This window comes from Tetrao urogallus, assembly GCF_951394365.1.
Source record: "Tetrao urogallus genome assembly, chromosome: 4".
NCBI lineage: Eukaryota > Metazoa > Chordata > Aves > Galliformes > Phasianidae > Tetrao > Tetrao urogallus.
In genome coordinates this window covers 43,155,837-43,177,447 of record NC_136817.1, presented here as the reverse complement: position 1 = coordinate 43,177,447, position 21,611 = coordinate 43,155,837, and the positions used below count along the sequence as shown (strand labels likewise).

Below are 21,611 nucleotides of genomic sequence, written 5' to 3'. Positions count from 1 at the left end.
TTTGCCGAACTAATGCCTCCAGTTATGTAAGAAAGCATGGCTTTTTGGCCTGGAGCTGTGAGGCTGTATCTGTGAGACGAGTCAGAGACAACAACAGAGCAGCTTTTAACCAGGCATAGTTTGTCATTTGGACTCCTACGGCGTTTTGATTTAGTCAGTGCAAGAGTTTCGTTTCACAAATGAATTGGAATTATTATTATTTTAATCCCTGGGCATACATTTCTGCATAAATCTCTGACATTAACTTCATATTATTTTGACCCCAGAAGAGAAAGTCCTAAAAGAGCCTTCTGTTGGAAAATAAAATAATTCTTTCAGTTCATTCCTTCTATTGTGCTCAGCTGATTCGTAGCAAGAAGAGAATTTCTAAGCAAATTCTCTATGGCAAGAATCTGCTGCAGAAACCCTAGGGTACACAAGTCAGAGAAATGTTGGATGAGGCACTTAGGATGAATGCAAGAGTTTTATATTTGCTAAGGAGCCGAAAATGCCAGGACCTAAGCTCCCCAAAGCCACAACCAAAGTCATGCTGTAATATTGTTGGTCAGAACACTGTATCTATGTTTTTCTATCTCTGTTTGTCTACATTAGCAGATAAATTAGCTTCTGGCTTGTCCCTAGCTTGTGGTCTTCCAGTGTAAGGGATGAGGTGGCTGGAATGGAGGTCAACATGAGGAAAAGCTGAGTGCTGATGTTGTTTGCTGCAGCTTCCATGAACAAGACCTTTTCTACCTACATTTTTTAGCACTTTAAGAAAGGGGTAGCCTCAGATAATGTAAGAAATGGCATCTGAATTCTTGAAATAAGCACACTCTTTTTGGAGGTGTATCTCTTTGGACGTAAGAGAGATAAGAAAAGGTTGTCTTGTCCCTTACATTTAACCACAGGAAGTAGGACATTTCATGGGAAAAGAATATGAGCCCTCCATGCTCCTTCAGCAGGGGCAGATTTACACTCAGGCTGGAAGCTGTGAGCAAGTCGCAGGGGCTGACACAGTATGCACCTTTTTTTTCTCTATTTTTTTATGGCAAAGATTTTTAAATGATGAGGAATTTAGAGCTTTGCTCTGCAAGACTTGTCATTTCAATGTTCTCTGAACAAAAAGAGAAATACTGAAACACAAATGTTTAAAGACAAACAATATACTGTGAACAATATTGACTGGAAATCATACTGCCTGTTTGGGGTAGGGTGATCTGCCACTGGAAGTAGTAAAAATACTGCTGTATGTTATCCTTGGAGTTTAGTTTATGATGGAAGATAATTTTTAAGAAAGTAGGATTATTTATTGATTGTGTCACAGGAATATCTGGACTATTCTAATTTCAGCATTTTTACATTTCAAGCCATATAAAGGAGAAGAAGCTATACAGTGTGTGTCCTGGTTCAGCAGAATGATCTCTAACCAGGCTCTGTAAACAGATACTGTTCTGTCTTGTTTCTAATCACAGTAATATTTTTCAAATTAATGATGTTCTTTTAAGATACACTCAGTAAAAGCTATTTCCATGCTGCACTGTTGGCTTCAGGTGTCAAAGCATTACATAATGTTGCTCAAAAGTCAAATTATTTGTAAGAAGAGCAGCAAACGCCAATGCTTTTTTCACGGTGGGGGACAAAGTAACACATCCCCATTTTTCTTGTCATTCAGGGTATTTAAAGAGTCCCCTGGGGATGCATGGGGGGTGACTTCGCAACCGTTGTGCTTTGTATGTAGGAAGATAGGTGTATTTTAGTGAAGAAAGCAGCGTCCTCATGATGTTACAATTTCGAGAAAGTGGATATGGTTCATCTGAACAGCAGCGAGACTTTCTCCCTCCCTGCCTGCACTGGGCAAATCACTCACCAGCTCCTGGCCTCCAATCACCTGGGGCTGCAGAGCCTCCACCTCCTTCACAGCAGCTCACACACCACATTTAGTTTGCTTTATCACATATTTCAGTAAAATCACATATTTAGGACTACAGAAGTTCAGGACTGGGCAAGAGAAGCAGAAAATTGTCTAGCAGAAGTTGCTCTGTATAAGGTTTGTAATGCTCAAAGAAGCAATCTGAAAACATGCTTATCATATGCTTATCATATGCTTATCATATAAAACATTGCCTGTTAACATGTGCTTTTTGAATAGCAATACCTGTGCTATTTGGTATTAAATTTAGTGTACTTTACATTGTTGTTATGTCTTTGAGTGCAAATTAGTGTCTTATATGTGATTTATGTCTTCCTTCTCAGGCTGAAATCTGTTCCTAGTTTTGCATGATAAATCTTTCATTTTCTATTTATGCATTTATTTACAGGTGCTGCTTCCCAATTTTTTGGGCCTTATGAATTATTTAGATAGACTACTTTAAATATTCAAAGACAATAGAAATTCTTTTATTGTTTGGGCACAAAGTCAACTTTTGTGACATCAAAAAGTTGCAGCTGCAGTAGAATCATGAATAGAGTGTACACATACTTTTTGACTGTTCTTACTTTCATATTTTATTACACTGGATCTAATCAATGCAACACTGCAATTTTTTGAGTAAGGTCTTGCAACAATAAATGTTGCAAACAATTTTTTCTGCTAAATTCTGCAGATGGAATATAACTCGTACAGCTTACAGGTTTTTGCAGGAAACTGAGGCTGAAGAAAGATTCTGTATTAATCTGTGTATTTATATTTCTGCATTTTGAGAATGTAACAAACATGCTAGGATATTTGCTTCATCGTTTATGTGCTAAACTACTGGACCTAACACTTATGTTATAGTATACAATAGGAGATTAACAATATAAATTAGAAGTAAATCATCTTTAAATTACTTTTGCTTAAGGAATCTTTAAATATACGTAACAGTCTAACAACTTTCAGAGGTATTATATGGCTTTATAATACTTGCTTGTAGGAGAATCTTTATTGGAAATTTTTGTACAAAATATTGATTTGCAGCAGTAGTGCAGTGGTAATTGAATCAAAAGCTTTTTTTTTTTTTTTTCATCTGAAGCTTGGATTTGATATGTACTGATTTAAATCATTTATTTAAAGTAATTAAGATATTACTTTTGAATGAAAGTTTGGTACAGCACACACTGACCTTATACAGCAGTTACTTTTATACTCTATTGTTATTCATCTATTTGTGTTTTGTTTTGGAGTGGAAAGCTGATAGTTTGTGTAGGCTTTACAGACTGTGAAGTATCCAGTGCAGTTTTAAAGACTAACGGAAACTTTCCAAATGGAGACTTTGCCCCTTGCACTGTGTTTGTAGATAAAAGTTTTTTTAGACCAAACTTGTGCTGCTAAGAAGAGCCTAGCACCAGATGGCTGTTAAATGTTCCTGATCATCTGTCTGTCCAACTGAATTCATACCAGGTATGAATTGTAAGACTGAACTCATCTGCTTGGGATTGCACTCAGATGAGAATTGATAAGGTAAATTGTCTGCTTTACAGACAGGAGTTCTGTGATCAGGAAAGACTGAAATTAAGAAGCAGGTTCTGTCAGCAGCTACTGTAAAGAGAAACCAACAAGATAATAAAGAGTGAAGGGGATAGGATAAGAATCTGTGGTTATTCAGGTACTCCAACAAGTACTGTCTGTGTCCATGAGACATGAAGAAGCTTTCCATTTTTTCCCCTGTGTTAGGTCTGTCCAATTTCCCTTCCTGTAAAAACAAGGTCCCCCTGTCCTGTTGATCTCTTTGTTGTAATGCAGTTGAAAGGGAAAAACTGTAAGCTGTGACATGAACAGCTGTGGACTTCTTTCTAGGAATGCATTTGGGGAAGGGAGACGCTTGAATATGGACCGAGCATTGATTTTCAAATCTCAGGCAATTGAACTGGGGCCTCCTTTTTTCAGAGGACTGTTGAAGACATTTTCTGTGTTACAGAGTAATCTATAGCAAAAGAAAAACTTAATCCAGGAAAGGTTTCAGGAGTGCAGTGACCCAGAGTGAGCAGAGTCAGGAGCTGCCATCTCAGTTTGCTTCAAACAAAGGCATCTTGCCAAGGTCAGTGACGAATGGACTTCATAGATGTTTTCTTGTGACAAATGTCTCTGTAAAGCAGGCCTGGCACAGATTTGAACAGGAGAAGAAATTGACTGGATCTGCTTCTAGCCTTACTAGGTATCTTACTAGAGATAAATGCCTGTAAGCATCAAGCTGAAGGTGTGAGAAAGCCTCTGAGAAAAGTCAGATCTGCTCAGCTTTGTGGAGATAGGCCTGAGGGACCCGGCTGGAGTTGGTGGCAGCAGGGGTAAAGAAGTTGCAGAGGCTCCAACATGTTTTCAGTGCAGCAGGACTAAGGCCCTTTCTGAGCCTGGCTGCAGTCAGTGTGAGGTTGTCCAGGACAATGCTGCCACCAAAAGGCACTCCCAGCCATTGCCTTCTTGCTTCTTCTGTGGGTTAGTGGCTGAGCATGAGGTGTTTTTAGCTGTGGTGCTGTGGTGAGATGTGCTTGTTCAGTAGCATATGTCCTTAGGGGCCCAGGTTATTCTTCCAAAGCGGGTAATGTATATCCTTACAGGAGACACCTTAGATGAATCACTTGCCAGTGATTTCTGAAGGCACTTTGTTACCACCTGTGCCATTTAGGCTGGTGGGGAGACCAAATAACCTCATCAGTTTTTCCTATCAAGTATGAAGTGATCTGTACAGGACTCTTCCAATGTCTCATCCAAATCCAAATGAGGCCATGTCTGAGGTAGATCTCTGTGTGTGGGGCACAGCAACAGAAGTTGTGAAGTAGCAGTCAGACATTCATTTTCCATACATAAATAGTTAGGAACCAGTGTAAAGCATTCAGAATTGCAGTGGTCATCTAGGATATGTGTTTTTCAAGGCTAAGAAAGGACAGATATACCTAAAATATTATGTCTTCTGTGTGTGAAGGGTTTTTTTGTCTCTATGAAATTTGTCTTCTACCTTTTCTTTGCTCATGCTGCAGTTTCAAAGAAGACTGAAGAAGAAAGGGTGGGTTGGAGTCGGAAGAGGTGTTTCACCTCACTGATTTGTGGTCGACAAAGTTCAGAAACAAAGAATGATAGAATTTGGAAGGGACCTCTGGAGATCACCTAGTTCACCCCCTGCTCCTTCCACAGGAATCAGAGAAAGTAGAAGCAGAAAAAAAGGCCCACAAACATATTTTTTCAGAAAGATTGCCTCTCAACAGAGAAAACCATAATGGCACCCAGCTGGCCACTGTGATAGATGACTTTACAGTCTTCAGGGTTTATTGTGAAGTGCAAAGGAATGGAGTAATCTGAGATCCATTTGAACAACGAAAGCCTTGGAAATTGTTTAATGTTCAGAGAACAAAGTCTGCCAGAATAGCTTTTCCCGTTAATTAAATATCAACAATCTATTTCAGGGGGAAAAAAGATCACTCAAAAAAAACCCAAACAAGCCAAACTAAAACAGCAAAAAAACCTTGCCTGACACACCTCCTTTGCTCAGTCCTGGGACAGCCATCACCTTTCTGATGAGCATTAAATATCTGCCTGGGCTATTCAAGTCTGTTCACTATAATTCCAACTTCCTTTCCTCTGAAAGTTGAGTGGAGACTTGATGAGTCTCTTTAAAGACTAAAGCAGCATGACAGTGTACCTGGGGGAGTTACAGGAAGAGGAGGAAAATGTTTCTGCTCAGATTTCTCTCTCCTTAATATCCAAGGGTTTTTTTTTTTCAGGCAGTCATTTGGAATGGCAGTTTTCTTGCCTCTGAATTCTTGTTCCAGGAGCAAATACTGCCATAGTAAGACATCCCTCTGATGGAAAATCATTGCTGTTAGTGATGAGTAGAAATGCCTATTAGTGATTCAGAAGACTGATACAGATATGGAGGAATATATGAGCAGAATACACTTGTCTAAATGAAAAACAGTCCCTGCTCTTAGGAGGGTTGCACTAAACAAATCATGAGCACAACGTAGATAATCATGATATGGATTGCAACAAGTCTCAGGCAATCACAGATAGCTTTACTTAATTCTTACCAAACTCTTCTTACCTATCTGTTCTTGTTAGAAGCTTACCAGGGAGAGTTTTATACATCGCTTTTAAAAATAATTGGTTCTGAGAAACTTAGTAGAAACAATGCTTTAATCTTTCAAGCAGTTTTTACCAAAGTGAATTCTAGAGGCAAAAGCCATATTATTTGAATCCAAAAGGGAATATCCTAAAGGACATTGCATTGACTGTGTCGGAATGCTGTATTTTAAAGCTTTTTGTGTTTATAGTCTTGATATTGTAGTGTTACATCTTTAAAATCTGTATTCATGTTCATGTTGATTCTTATCTCGAAAATCCTAATGATGCGTGAGTTAATAGACGTCTGTTCTGGTGCTGTTTTAGAAATGATTAAGAAGAAGCCAACAACAGATAAAGAGAAGCAATTTCTTCTTTTTACTACAGCAGTATAGTAAACCAAAACTATTTCTTTTCCCCTGGAGAAATAAGTCCTAAATATAACTGAATCCCTCAGATGACTTGTGGGAGAAAAGTGCATGCTTGTTCATCGTCATAGAGGAGTGTAAATATATTCGTAGGTGCAATTAAAGTTCTTCAGTTCTTCATGTAAATGCATTTATTTAGCTGTTTTGCACAGTTACGTTCTACCTGCTATGCACTGCAATAATTTATTTTGTTTCAGAGCTCTCCATCCACCATGTTGCCCTGTGGACCAGCTTTGACCTTTGTTCGGTGCCTGGTGCGTAAGAAGAATGTCAAGGGGGAAGGTCTTGAGGACTCGTTGTGCCGATGCTTATCTACGCTGGACCTTATAGCACTGGGAGTTGGAAGTACCCTTGGTGCTGGTGTCTATGTCCTTGCTGGAGAAGTTGCCAAATCTAATTCTGGACCTAGCATTGTTGTTTCCTTCCTCATTGCTGCCCTGGCATCTGTGATGGCGGGTCTCTGCTATGCTGAGTTTGGTGCTCGTGTTCCCAAGACTGGTTCAGCATATTTGTATACTTACGTAGCTGTTGGTGAACTGTGGGCCTTTATCACTGGTTGGAATCTCATTTTATCCTATGTTATAGGTAAGCCTAAGAGCAAACATGGGAACTGAGGCTTTCTGAGAAAGCAAATATCAGAAAGGGATTTGTTTCTTTGTGTCTCTGCATTTCACTACTCTTGCTTTTCAGTCCTACTGGATCAAATAACCAAGGTCATTTGATTAAGTTATTTCCTTCGTAAATAGAGTTTTTGCAAGATGTGTCGAACAGAAGTGATAATGAACAAGAGTAAACAATTTTACTGCTGTATTGATCAGCAAGAATAATGTCAGTAGAAAACACAGCAGAAACATTTAGCTGAGTCCGCTCCCATGGCTATAGTATTTCCCTTTAAGAAAGTCATGATGCTTAGTTCCTAACTTGTTGCTATTATCTCATACTAATTAAATGTTCTGTGTTGTGATCTCATAAAACACAAAGTTGACCAGGTCTGAATAATAACAATGCTTATGTGGGAGATGTTAAAAGAGCTGCGTCAGTGCTTTGGCAAAGATGACAAATTTGATTTAAATGTGTTTTGTACCAGAAGTACATGTTCCTCTGTATGGTGTATAAGCATACCTATCTGTATATGTCTACCTAATTACAGGACTGTTGCCCAAATCCGTTCAAAATCAATAGACCTGAATGTTGTTTTGTAGTGCATTCCTAGTAGGAAAGTGGTAAGAATAAGGTTTTATTTAGCTGTAGTCACATACATTCTTTACCAGAGGAGAGCGTTAGTCTTAAATACTAACTCTAGTAATATATGTATCTTCCTAGTGTTTTTTTGCTTTACTTCCTGGTAGACAATCTTTCCTTCATGTTATTTATTAAACCATTGTTTTGTATTGTTTAACATACACAGAATATTTTGACTTTTGAAGTAAGTGTCTTCCAGAAGGACATAAAATATAAATGATATAGAAATATTTTTTGCAATATTTTGGGAACAAATTAAGTACAGATTTGTATATTTTAGTTGTAGAACAGTACGCTGTCATTTAACTAGGTGGAAATCTATGATGTTAAAATCTCTACTAAAAAGTAGCAGCATGTTTAGTTTTATTTCCTTTTCAATAGAGGTAACTGTATGTCATTGCATTCGTGCAAAACTGTAAATATGCATGTATTTTATAAAGGTACATCGAGTGTAGCAAGAGCCTGGAGTGGCACCTTTGATGAACTTCTTGGGAAACAGATTGGTCACTTCTTCAGAACCTACTTCAAAATGAATTACCCTGGTCTGGCAGAGTATCCTGACTTCTTTGCTGTATTCCTTATATTGCTCTTGTCAGGTAAAAGACAAATATCTCGTTTATGATGGTTGTAATGTCAGAGTGCTTCTTATAGTCAAAAACAAAAAAATACCAAGCTGTAATTTGTGTTATATCAGAAATGAGTAATAGTATCTGAGCAGTTTAGATCAACATTTATGCATTGACAAAATGACTCTGGGAATTAAATTTGTATGAAAAACAAAAAAATTATGCATACTCTCCTTTCCTTGAAGATGAAACATAAAATAATCACTTATTGGTAGGTGTTATAAAACCTATGATACACATTGATACAGGAAAATCTTCTGTCATATTTTTAAATTATAAGAACTGATACCAAGTATACACTTTCTGAGGCATCAGAAATTTCCAAAATACTGCAACTTTTTTGCATGTTTTCATTTGCTTTCCATAAGTAAATGTTCTTTAAGTTAAATAAAGAAAATGCTATGTGTGTTTTAAAGTGTATAGTTTGTTTTAAACAAAGCACTTCATTTTTCAACTAAAATTGTTCACTAGAGCTTTTACACATCCCAAATATTAGTTGTGTTCAGACTCTCTTTAGATCACATAAAAGCAAGAGCTTTTCTTCTCTAGAAAGTTAAACTGATGTGTATATAAATACTTACCCTCTTATTCTGCTGCAAGTGTTTTTGTACTCATTATTGGGGAAAATATTTCTGTTGAGCTCCTAATGCTACAATGAGTGACCAGTTCATCTTTAGCTTTTAAAAGCTAAAAGGGACCTTAAGCTTTTAATAAGTCCCTGTACAGGAAAGACGAGTAGTAGAGTAATATAGGAAACCTTAGTTTGTGGTTGTACTTGTATCTTCAGTTAATTTCTTTCATCTGGTTTTTGGTTTTGTTTGACTTATGAGAAGAAAAGAGTAAAAAGAAAAAAAAAAAGAAGAAGAAATTGCTTAAGTCTCTAACTGAAAAGCATTTGAGAACTATGTTATTTAAAAGACAAAATTCATTTAGATTTAAAATGCATCTATGCTGAGTTACATTGCAGTGTACAGGTTCCCAAGGTGACTCAACACCCATACCTCCAGAAATTGTAGCCAAAATAACACTGATACAGAAAACTTAAGCAGCTTCTATGATAACTTCTGTGCTGTGATGAGATAGAAAGCATCTCATTAGCAGAGACAGAAATTTTTTAGACTTTATCTTGAGAGGCTTATAATTTTCTGTGTTAATCTCTAATTAATGAGGGAAAGCATGTATGTGATGTTAGTGGCAATTAGAGAAGCCAGAGAGACTTTCCCACTCTATTCAGTTTCTCCTGATCTGCTTTCTAGCTGTTATTCCATTAAAATCTTAGTATGCTCACAGTTGTTAGACAGTCAGATCCTGATGAAATAACTTTCCTATCGTTTAAATGGACTAGTCTGGAACTCAAGGCAAGCACATTTTGTATTATACTTTTTTAATAGAATCTCTGTAAATCAGATATATATATGAACTGGAGGCATGCATTTATTCTAAAGGATTTGTTAATTAGCTTTTTCCATTGCATAATATAGAGATGTGAACTAGAATCCCAGAAAAGCATTAACAATTGCTCAAAATACTTGTAAATACTTCAGGAGTACAGTGAAAGAAGGTTGCAGTTTTATGGTTTCCAATACACTCGTCTGTTGCCAGGCTGTCCGTTTACTAAATTTGTGCTAAAAAGTATAAAATGTATTGCTGTTTTTTTTTTTTTTTTTAATATTATTAATTATACTGACAAATATATCTTCTTGAAAGTAACTTTTTTTACTGTACATGAGAGTTCATTTTTAAAAATTGTTTTTGTTTTATAGGTTTGTTATCATTTGGAGTAAAAGAATCTGCATGGGTGAATAAAATTTTCACGGCTATTAACATCTTGGTCCTACTCTTTGTAATGATTTCTGGTTTTGTGAAAGGAGATGTTGACAACTGGAGAATAAGTGAAGAATATCTCATAAACCTTTCTGCAATAACAGAGTAATTACTCTTAAAATTATTTTTAAATTACTTTTAAAAAATGTCTCATATTCTAAGCAGTTCTGTGTTATACATGCTTTTGTACTATCGCAGGTAATCTATTAACAGATAGCTTGGTTGTTGGGAATGATAAACTTCTTATTCCCTTAGAAAGTGTTTTTATTTTTCCATTTATATTTCCCCCCCCAAAAAAAAGTGCTGCCATATTTTAAGACTTTTATTTGTGGCCATTTGAGAAGTTATTGGCTTCTAATCCTTAAGCCACGAATTAATTGCAGTGGGTGAGTATGACAACGAGTGTTTCTTACACCATTAGAAATTTTAATGTCCTGCCACAAACAGCAAAATGGGTAAGATGATAATTATTAGATTCAAGTATGATTCCATTTGCTGTTATTTTTGTCTTACAAGTTTTCACATGGATGTGTCTTCTCATGCTGTAAAGTGCAAGGGAGAAAGATGAATATGTTTGACCTACCAGTAATAAAAAATAATGTGTTTTTCTGCTCTATTTTTATTATTTACAGGAATTTTTCGTCTTACAAGAATGTGACAAGTATATATGGGAGTGGTGGCTTTATGCCATATGGTTTCACAGGAACACTGGCTGGTGCTGCAACCTGTTTTTATGCTTTTGTAGGATTTGACTGCATTGCAACAACTGGTATAGTATTTATATGTGTGTGTATGATAGCTTTTGAGGGGGGCAAAGGGACATAGTCTATCTTTTTTAGACTTTTTTTTCTGCCCAAATCATGTTAATTGGCCACCAATTTTTAAGAGTTTTCTGATATCACTTCTAAATTATATATGGATGATATGGTTTGAGTACTTAGAATGCATAAATTATAGGAAAATAACTAGAAATTATTGTTTTTGACAATTCTAAATATAGAATATATTTTATGTCCATTAATTATACTTTTTTTTTTTAAAGCCATTTCTGGCAACAAAAATAACTGATCTTAATTTTTGCAGATTTTAAAATTTATTCTGTAGATATGATTCTGAGGGTTTATGTTTTCAAACATATTCAATTGTCTGTCATAATATATTGTAAAGATGAATGTACTAACAACAGTTTTTGGTGTGTGTGTTTTGTTTTGTTTTCTTTCTTTTATTTTCAGGGGAAGAGGTCAAGAATCCTCAGAAAGCCATACCCATTGGAATTGTGGTGTCCTTGCTCGTTTGTTTCATGGCCTATTTTGGAGTTTCAGCTGCACTGACTCTTATGATGCCATATTATCTGCTAGATGAGAAAAGTCCTCTGCCAGTAGCATTTGCATATGTTGGATGGGGTCCTGCAAAATATGTTGTAGCAGTGGGATCCCTCTGTGCTTTGTCTACAAGGTAAGGACTTTGATATGCTTTACAAAAGCTGATGGATATTACAAGACATTTAAAAATAAATTAATGGGTTTGTTTAGAAGGCTCACTTCATGAAGAGGATTAGCATTAATATTAGAAGCATGTTTTAGTCTTAAGATTTTCTTCACAATCTTTTCAATGGTTAATGTTTCTGTTATTACTGAATTCTACCTCTTTGACTTTTTATCCAAAAATTATTTATTAAAATAAGTATTTTTAGACACATGACCTGCAAGTTACCTCTGTTAACTGATGAAATATACTTCACTGCCTTTGTCCTGTCTTGCACGCCATTCTCAATCAATCAACAAATTTACAAACTCTGTGTATTTGCAGGCAAAATTGATAAGACAAATACCTAGCTTCCCTTATCATCTTCATTGCCTGTTTTTCTTCAGTAGCCAATCTGTTTTCTGATATCATTCCCTCCTGTGATTTTTGTAGGATTATTTGAGATGTAGATTCTAGCTGTGGGAATAGGGTAATTTATTTTCTGCTATAAAACTGTGAATGTAACCTGTTATTTTAATTAAGAAGATCAGGGAAAGCATACAATATATATGCGTGTGTTCAAATATATCACAGCCTAGTTGTAATGTGCAAATACTTTCATAGAATAGAATATTGCTTAGTGCTTGAATTCAGGGATAGAAAAATGCCGATTCCAGTTTTCTACTTGAGGTTTTGTAGCTAAGGAATCATCCAAGTGAGCTTCGATGATATTAGTACAGGCTGACATTCCACAAATTAAAAAGGCATACCTGCTTAAGCAGGAATACTAACAGTACTCTGAGATAACTCTGGCGAGCATCAGCGTGATGAAGATGGTCACACAAGGTCTAGATGATGATTTAAAGGAAGGGAATATTTTGATGTAGAAGGTGGCGGAAAAAGGAAATAGTTTCAGAATGACATAAAAGCTTATGTGGCTGACTGAAGAATATAACTTGTACAGGTCATTCTGAAATTATAGCTTTTTTCTATCTACTTGTCATACTTGGGGGTTCTATTCAAATTTTCCTTTATACTGATAAATAGCTTTATATAAGTGCAAACTAATACTGGAAAACAAAATGAACTGAGAGAGTAAAACACCATTTCAGAAATTTGAATTCCTGGTCTGTTTCCAGTGTATTTTGAAGTGTTATATTTCCTTGTTTGGAGAGGTTATTCTTTCATGTATTGATTTGTGTCAGTTTAGAGCAAATCAAAGCATATCATATATCATATTCTTCAGTTTAGAGGTATAATTAACAAAAAAAAATTCAGATCATTACTTTTAGTTCATATAGTTACTGCTAATTATGTTATGTTGTGAACTTGTATCTTTTGGGTAAAGATGTCCATTTCCATTAGTATTTCCATTATTTGTGTGAACCCACTTAAAGAGAAGTATGATTAATACGTTGTACAAAGTCAGAACAATACAAATTTAGTTGTGGATTTTAATAGTATCCTTATTTGAAGAATAAACTGTTGCCCTGATTTAGAAAACACTCATTCTCAAAAACAACATTTATACATCAGTTAATGTGCATGAGATTATCTCACGTTTGTCTAACCTTAATGCTTGTGTCTCATGAGCATTACCAGAGGTACTTAGCATCTGTGGTATGTAAAATCTGAGCCTTCTTTAAGTGGTTTAGTTGACATCCTGAAGTACCTAAGGCAACCATTCAGCTGGTTAAATGCTAGTATGCTGCTGCAAAGGTTGTACTGGCTATGAATTTGCCTTTTGTCCTTTCAAAGTGTTTTTGTTTTTGTAATTATGATTATTTAATTTGGAGGGAAAGAAACCATCTAATGTAAGAAGCCTGTTTAAAAAGAGCTTTGAGTTATTGACTAATTGAGTTAAAGTTTAAAAGCTTTCTGTGTTCTGCTAATAACAAATCTAAAATAATTACTCTTCCCATAAAGGAAACAATCTCAGTGAAGCTTGGCTTGAGGAGCTTTAATGGAAAGGGACAATGTGCTCAGCTGTAACTGTTGGTGCTTACTTTGAATTACTGTTAATCAGCAGCCTCACATGGAAATGCGAAGCCTAAAAGATGCTGCTAATGCCTATTGAATTGCTGCTGCTGACTGACAGACTTTTTTGAAGAATACTCAAGCTTAACTGCAGTTAGTGTGACCTGGAATATGTTCCTGGTCCACTAATACCCAAGAACTACAGTGATGACGAGTTATTTTGCTAACCCGAATTCTCTCTAATGAAGAAATTCCAATTCCTAAATTAAAAATAATCACACAAACATACAAACAAACAAACAAAAAAACGGCCATTAGCTTTATGGGAAAAAAAAAGACATTTCTATTTCTGTCTGATCTGTAGTATCTTCGGCTATGGGGCTTTCTGATTTTGTCTTATGATCATAAGATTCTGTACATGACATTAATTAACATTGTTTACCTTTTCCATGATACAACTCTGCTGTCTTATGATCATAAGTTTATGTACATGCAATTAAAAAAAACAATTAGCATTGTTTATCTATTCCATGGTACAGCTCTGCATGAACTGTGTTTGCTATGTTGCATGTGTTCGCTTTTTTCTCAGTCTTCTTGGATCCATTTTCCCAATGCCACGTGTAATCTATGCTATGGCGAAGGATGGGTTGCTTTTCAAATGTCTAGCTCAAATCAATTCCAAAACGAGGACCCCACTAGTTGCTACTCTATCGTCTGGTGCAGTAGCAGGTGAGACTAAGAGTTGATCCTTGTAAAGAAAGGTGCACTGCTAAATGTGTTGCATATGTGGAAATTGATTTGCTTTTCACTGATCCAATATAACTGTCACCAGGTAAAGTAGACTACTAGTGAAACTTTTCTTTACCACAGATTTTGTATTTGTTTGCTAATCTCAAGAGCTTTCAAAGCTTAGGTTCAAAATAATCGACAAAGCATAGAACAACACTTATCAATCAAACAGAAAACCGAGAGCAGCAACACAGAGCCTAAACCAAAACTGAAGCAGAACCCATTAACTCTTCCAAGCATTCTTTTCATGTAGTTGGGTTTACCAGTAAAGCACTGTGCTTTTAATAACCTGTATTTGAACTATACATTTTTCTGTTCTAGTCTTCTCGGCTCTATGTTCCCTTTGCCCCGAATTCTGTTTGCCATGGCACGCGATGGTTTACTCTTTAGTTTTCTTGCCAAAGTGAGTAAGAGGCAGGCACCAGTTTTTGCCACCTTGACAGCAGGGGTCATCTCTGGTAAGCTCTCAAAGCCCATATTTCTTAAAACTGAGATTTGAACACTCTGTGCACGTGCATGGTAATTCATATTTTTGAAAAAGGGCTGCTTGTTAACTTCCCGTGCATGTAAGATGGGAATTAAATCAAAAGGTGTAAGAACTCTAAATCATACCAATCCTGATGGTGGTAGTGTCTTTAATGTCACAGAATTCAAAGTTATTTTATTTATTTATTTATTTTTAAATATTAACTTCTTGTACTGTGAAAAAGCTTCTTACTTGATCAGTGTCCCTTAGGCTCTCCTCTCCTCATAGGGTTTTCTTGTCCAATGAGCATAGATATATGTACCACGTCTGTAATGGGGAAAGCAGTTATCAAGTTTTTTATTATGAGACATGAGAAAAAAAATCTGTATTTGCAGTGGGATCAGCTTTTGTGTGAAATGCATACACAGATTTTATTTTCACCGTCTTCTAAAGAAAACCAGTTCTATTTTGGTACAAGCTGACCAAGTTAGAGTTGAAGGGTATGTGTTTTTCTGGGTGCTCGGGAAGTTATGTGTTTATGCATATATATATATATGTATATATATATATATATGTATATATTTGTGTGTGTATATATATATGTATACACACCCATATACATTTTAGCAAAACAGCATTTTGGGAGCTGCTGCCAACTGCTATATTAGTTTTACAAAGAGAAATTTTTAACACACAGCTGTTTCATTTTTGTCTATACTTCCTGAAGTGGCACTGCCCAAGTTTCATTGTGTTATTTTGGAGGGATGTCTGATTATCTAAGAAACTGGAAGCACTGGATGTATTTACCTTCAAGGCAAATAAATGCCTTAAAACAAAAATATTAAAGACATGGCTTATAACAATTTAGCAACCTGGTTAACATTGATTTAAAGTGAGTTCAGAACTAAGACTAAAACATTCTGTTTTGACTTTTAATTTATGTTACTGACTTTTTCCTCTATAATAATTTGGTAGTGCAGTTATGTGGGAAAGAAAGAAAGAAAGCCATGTTACCTAACGTGTAAACTAATTGATACAGCTGTACAGCCTTGACTAGCTGTGCAACAGCAGCCACGTGGACTTGCTTTTAGACATTGTGGGGAATTTGGTGTATGAATAATTTATCTGAAGACAGCTTAATCTATTTAAAAAAAAATGCGTATTTGATAACTTGTGGTCATAAATGGTTTTGCCAGGGTAGTTAAAAATAAGTGCAACAGGTCATATTATCTGATTTTCCTCTTAAATCCTAGCATGGATTGTTTGTATCCTTGTATCCTAGTATGAATAGCTTTAAGAAATGTTAACCTTTATCCTGCTAGCCTGTTAGGTGCTTGGCCTCAATTAAAGTTACCGGCTCATGACTACAGCTGAGTCAGTTGTCACATGCTGTTACTGTGACTTACTTTTTTACATATCCTAACCATGATTCTGAAACTGCACATTGAAAAATATTTAGCTGCCCATTTACAGTTCTTAACTGTAAATTTGCCTGCCATCATTACATAGAACTTGAGTAGAATTAAGAGAGGTGAAAAAGCTTTTTTAAAATTCTCTTAATCAGAAACTTACAAGAATTTTTCAGTTTGATCTAGTGTATAAGAAAACAACCTTGGCTACAAAGTAGCCTTTTGAATCTAGAACTTAAAATTAAACATAGCTACTTTATATTTGGTTATTGCAGGTTCTGTTCTTTCTCAGCTTTGCTTACCTACACATTTTGAGAATTTAAAGCCATGAGATATTCAGAAATTTGCCACAGATAAGAAGTTATGACTTCTTACAATAAATGACTTCTTGGATTTATGAACATCCACCCTCTCTTAAGAAGACAGGATGATTTTCCTTCCTCCATTGGAAGAGGACACTAGCAGATGAAATAGAACTTCCATAACAAAGCAACCGTGCTTTTTGAAGTCATGTTTTTGTCAGAATCCAAAAAGAGGGGAATGTGTGTTTCTGTGTTTTTTTGTGCACCGATACACCTGTCTACACGTATATTAAAAGTATTTATAAAGTAGATATTATATATAAGCCTTTCTGAATATAGAAAAGTTTGTGTATGCATGCACGTGCAGTAATATAAAGGCTACATTTTATTTTTTTATTTTAAGATTAGTGATGATTAAAAAGATAAAATATTTTGATTATTTATATATCTCAATAGAGTGAGTCAAATGCAAATACTTTAAGAATTTTTGACCATGTATCAATTAATGCTAGCCTTTCACTTAGTGTCACTTGGTTTCAATTAATTGTGCTAATTTCTCTAATGAGTTCTCTGTGTGCAAACAGCATAGACACAAAAGAATCTCCAGATGAAGGTGACATTAGTTTTTATAGATGAAATGTCTGCCATAATTACTCAGAGTACCATGGAAATTTCTATTTCAGTGATCTTATGAATATTATTTCTTGTGAGATTTTGCTGTCTTTTTTGAAGGCCACTTGAAGGTTTTAGTAAGATAATTAAAAAAAAAACAAAAACCCACACAAAAAAAAGAAAACACACACAAAAAAAACCATCTGTTTTCTTACAGACAACTTCATAAATTTATATAGAGATTATTTTGAAATCAGTGGAAATTTTACATACTTACTGGGTCACATCATTGTTCCTCTGTTTTGTAGTGGGAGCCATCTCTTAACTCTTATGAGATTCTTTCATAGCATCAGAAACTTTTCTACAAAGATGTATTTTATTGTGGCCCCTGTTCAGCAAGCCACATATGCAAGTACTTCTGTCCAAATAAATCCAATACAAATTGCTCAATTATGCAGCATGACTGTATGGCCCAGCAGTGTGCTTATCTACCTGAATGAGATTCCCAACTGTAGGAAATTAGGTTTAGGTATGTTGTCTATGACTTCAAATGTGTTTTTAAGGATTACTATGATTTCACTCATATTGTTCTCAGTAGAACAATTTGAAGTTACACTGGTGACGGACTTTAAAGTCTTGACTTAGTATGTAAGCCTCATACAAATTTTGCATTTTCTTTTCTTTTCTAGCTATTATGGCATTTCTGTTCGACCTAAAGGCTTTAGTGGACATAATGTCTATTGGCACACTTCTTGCTTATTCGCTTGTGGCAACCTGTGTCCTCATTCTTAGGTGAGTCAAACACAACTTTTCTGTTTTACTGTGGTTTACACTGTGTTGTTCACTACCTGAACAGGAGTCACACCTACAGTGGATGTTTTTTTGCTTTATAACTAAACATTTGAAAGCTATCTGTATGCATATAAATAACTGCTGAGAAGCATTTACCTGTCAAATAAACACTGACATATTGTTATATCAGTATAGCAGTTAGTCACATCAAAACTTCATGTGAAATCTAGACACCTTTTCTTTTCCAGGAGATAATATTTTGATACAAATACAATCCATGCTGTACCTTGGGCCTATCACATTGTGGTGACTGTATGTGAAAGATGGAGGTGCTAAAATAATCGCTTTGCGATGTCCTGTCAGAAATCAGTACGACCGGAAAAGCATTTCAAGATCTGGTAGCCCAGAAAACAGTACAAATACCAGCTCTCATCAGTTGAGATAATAATTAATTGCCAGTAGAACTATGTTATGTCTTCTGTTTGTAAAACAGTTTAATGATTTCAATATCTTGAGAGCTGTAGGTCTCAATTCCTTAACCTTTCCCTGCTGCTGACCACCAGATCTCCACATTTGTGCAAGACTGGTAATTTATCTGACCCACTGGTGCATTTATATAGCTTAAAAAACTACTGACAAACAAACAAACATGGCAAAAAAGTTGCCATAATTTGTTTATATAAGATAGTGACTAATCATATGCTCTCACATATTGGGTAATTCTCAATCTCTACTGCAAAGCACTTAGTACTTAAATGTATTCCTAGAGGCATATTCTTTCAATTCCCAGAGTAAACCTCATTATTACACCACTTGTTTTTTTTGCACAGGTACCAACCCAGTTTAACCTATGAGCAACCCAAATATTCTCCAGAAAAAATAGCCTTGGCTGCATCAGAAAGAGAATCTGCTGTAAGTGAGTCACAGATAAATATGATACAGGAGAGTCACTTCAGTCTTCAGACTCTGATTAATCCATCCAGTTTACCTACAGAACAGACTGCAACTACTGTTAACTGTTTAGTGGGTCTGTTAGGTAAGTAATATACAACATTAATGTAAGTAATGGAATTTTATTACGGACAAAATTAAACATTCGGTAATAATATACCTTTCCTCAGTCATCATTAATGCAACATTCTGGATAATTCTCTTATATTTCATAATGGAATTAATCTGCAATCTCGTGTATTTTCCATTACTTGATCATTTTCATAGCATTTCATACTGAAGTTCCACTATCATTCTTCTTAAAAGTCACCTCCTCTTCAATGCTATTTCCATCATTTTGTTTTTCACACAGCTTTCTTGGTTTGTGGCTTGAGTGCTCTCGCTACATATGGGATTCATTTCATTGCTAACTTGGAGCCCTGGAGTACTGGCCTTCTTGCTGCATTGGTGGTGTTCTTCATAATTACCATTCTCCTCATCCAAAGGCAGCCTCAGAACCAGCAGAAAGTGGCCTTTATGGTGAATAAAATAATAGCTCTAATGGGAGGTTTGGATATATTCTAGGAAGTGGGAGAGGGGCAGAGGGAGAGAGAGAGAGACAGCCCTTTTTCAGGTAGTCTTTCATTACTGCACTGCTATTATCACAGTTTGGGTTTTGTTGTGACTGCAAGGGTAGTGGAGGCTCATAGCATCAATGCTCAATCAAGTATAGATCTTATCCAGATCTCAGATCTAGGGAAAGGATTTTGCTGCCCACAGGTTGAATGTGTGATGCATATATAATTGTGGCCATATAGAAAGGGTGTATCTGTTGGGTTGCTGTTACAACTAGTGGGTCTGACAACACAGATTTCTAGCTTTTCTTTCAGACACATGCCTGGAGTGCACACTGTTAAGGCACAAGCAATTTTAGTCCTCAGTTTGAACACTTAGACACTAGAAAACAATTCAGAAACTGACTACTGTATAGTCAGATTATCTGCATTGTCTGCAGTGATTTGGAACACAGTGCAATTCATACCTCCCTGAAGTATGGCCTTTCATTTTGGGCTTTCACTTGTGTTCTAAGGTCAGTTAGTTAAGGAACTACATAGTGGAAACAGTGAATCACGGTGATGAAAATAAAATAATTTGATGGAAATAAGGAGTCAATTTGGAAAAAAAGGGATACATCTATAAAGATGGAAATAATACTTTTCAGCTGTGCGTTCAGGACTTCATTAGTATGCGTTGAAAGATTGTTTTCACAGCTTTAGAGAACATATTTTAAACATAAATTACTTTAAATTTTTAAGATATGTAGAAATTTGTCATTAAATACTGAAAAAGAAAATTTTAATATACTTCAGTAAGAAAATGTTGCAATTCTTTTTTAGTGAGATTTGTCACCCCTAGCTCATGTTGTATAACTCAAGTATGACATAAGTAGTTGATATATGCAAGAAATGATATTTAATATTTTAAATATTTTAAATATTTCCCTCTAGGTTCCATTATTGCCATTTTTACCATCACTCAGTATCCTGGTAAATATTTATCTAATGGTGCAATTAAGTTCAGACACTTGGATCAGGTTTAGCATCTGGATGGCACTTGGTAAGTACATCTGCTCATTTAAATCTCCTCCTTTGTTAGGACTGATGAATCCTGTCCTAGATAATTCAATACTTTGCCTTTAAACGTTGGAACAAAAGTTTATGTTTTAGTAAAATCGTCTAGTATTTCTAGTTAAAAAAGTAAATCACGCTTTAGAAGGGATATGTATACATGGCCAAAACTGTAAAAATAGTTTTGAGGTAATAGGAAGAATCAAAGTTATAGAACTAATTCCAGTAAGTTACCATACTTTTATTTCTTGTTTACTTAGCTAAATGTGTGCTGAAATCTTTTTTGTAACAGTTTTCTTTTTGCTATATCAGACATTCTCCTTTAAGATATGGAAAACTGCACTGATTTTATGTAGTCATAAATTAGAGATACTAGTTTCCATGACTTGGCCTAGGGAGCCTGCTTTGGCGGGGGTCGGACTCGATGTTCTTTAGAGGTCCCTTCCAACCCCTATAATTCTGTGATTCTGTTAGAACAACCACTTATGCAAAAATGATGCACTGGAATTTAGCACTTCCGTTTCCTGAACAAAGAGGGAAGACCTGAAGGTTGAGCTATCATTTTAATACCTGGCTTTGGAAAATTTGCTCAGCCAGACAGTAAAAAATAATGACTTTTTGATGCATTACTTGCCTAAAAACCTTATTAACCTTTTCTTTTTTTTTTTTTTCCCTTTTCCTTTTGAAAGGCTTCATTATTTATTTTACTTATGGCATCAGGCACAGTCTTGAAGGTCATCACAGTGATGGAGATGCAGATTCTTGTTCGGAAAATAGTGGGTTGCAAGAAAAGAACCCTGTGGAAGAAATGGATGAACCTGAAAGTGCAAATGAAAGCGATAAATTTCTTGCACGTGAAAGGACAAGTGAATGTTAATTTATGTAAACAATCAAGTCTTTTAAACCTTCAATTGATATTTTACTTGTGGACTGAAATTTCAAAAGCTTTCTACCAACATTGTTCCTCTTGAAAGTGTTTACTACAAGGCCTGACTGATGCTTTGGACAAGCTGCTAATCCATCTTCATCATTTCAGAACTGACAGCATGGAAGTTAATATTTAAATGAAACAAACAAACAAGAGAAGTACTCTTTTGCAAGCAGAAATCTGG

The 21,611-nt window shown here is 35.6% G+C and overlaps 1 protein-coding gene across 1 annotated transcript in view; it reads left to right on the top strand.

Moving 5' to 3' along the window:
• SLC7A2 (solute carrier family 7 member 2) overlaps positions 1-21,376 on the top strand; it is a gene marked incomplete at its 3' end in the record, with an annotated part of 37,908 nt that extends 16,532 nt beyond the window's left edge. Inside the window, exons 3-13 of the mRNA XM_079534999.1 lie at positions 6,636-7,023; positions 8,121-8,276; positions 10,070-10,235; positions 10,763-10,899; positions 11,363-11,585; positions 14,161-14,300; positions 17,839-17,941; positions 18,772-18,977; positions 19,245-19,411; positions 20,380-20,488; positions 21,189-21,376. Of these exons, the coding sequence (XP_079391125.1) occupies positions 6,651-7,023; positions 8,121-8,276; positions 10,070-10,235; positions 10,763-10,899; positions 11,363-11,585; positions 14,161-14,300; positions 17,839-17,941; positions 18,772-18,977; positions 19,245-19,411; positions 20,380-20,488; positions 21,189-21,376 (1,968 nt within the window). The 5' untranslated portion in view covers positions 6,636-6,650. The remainder of the gene's footprint in view (positions 1-6,635; positions 7,024-8,120; positions 8,277-10,069; positions 10,236-10,762; positions 10,900-11,362; positions 11,586-14,160; positions 14,301-17,838; positions 17,942-18,771; positions 18,978-19,244; positions 19,412-20,379; positions 20,489-21,188) is intronic.
• Between the last annotated feature and the right edge of the window lie 235 nt (positions 21,377-21,611).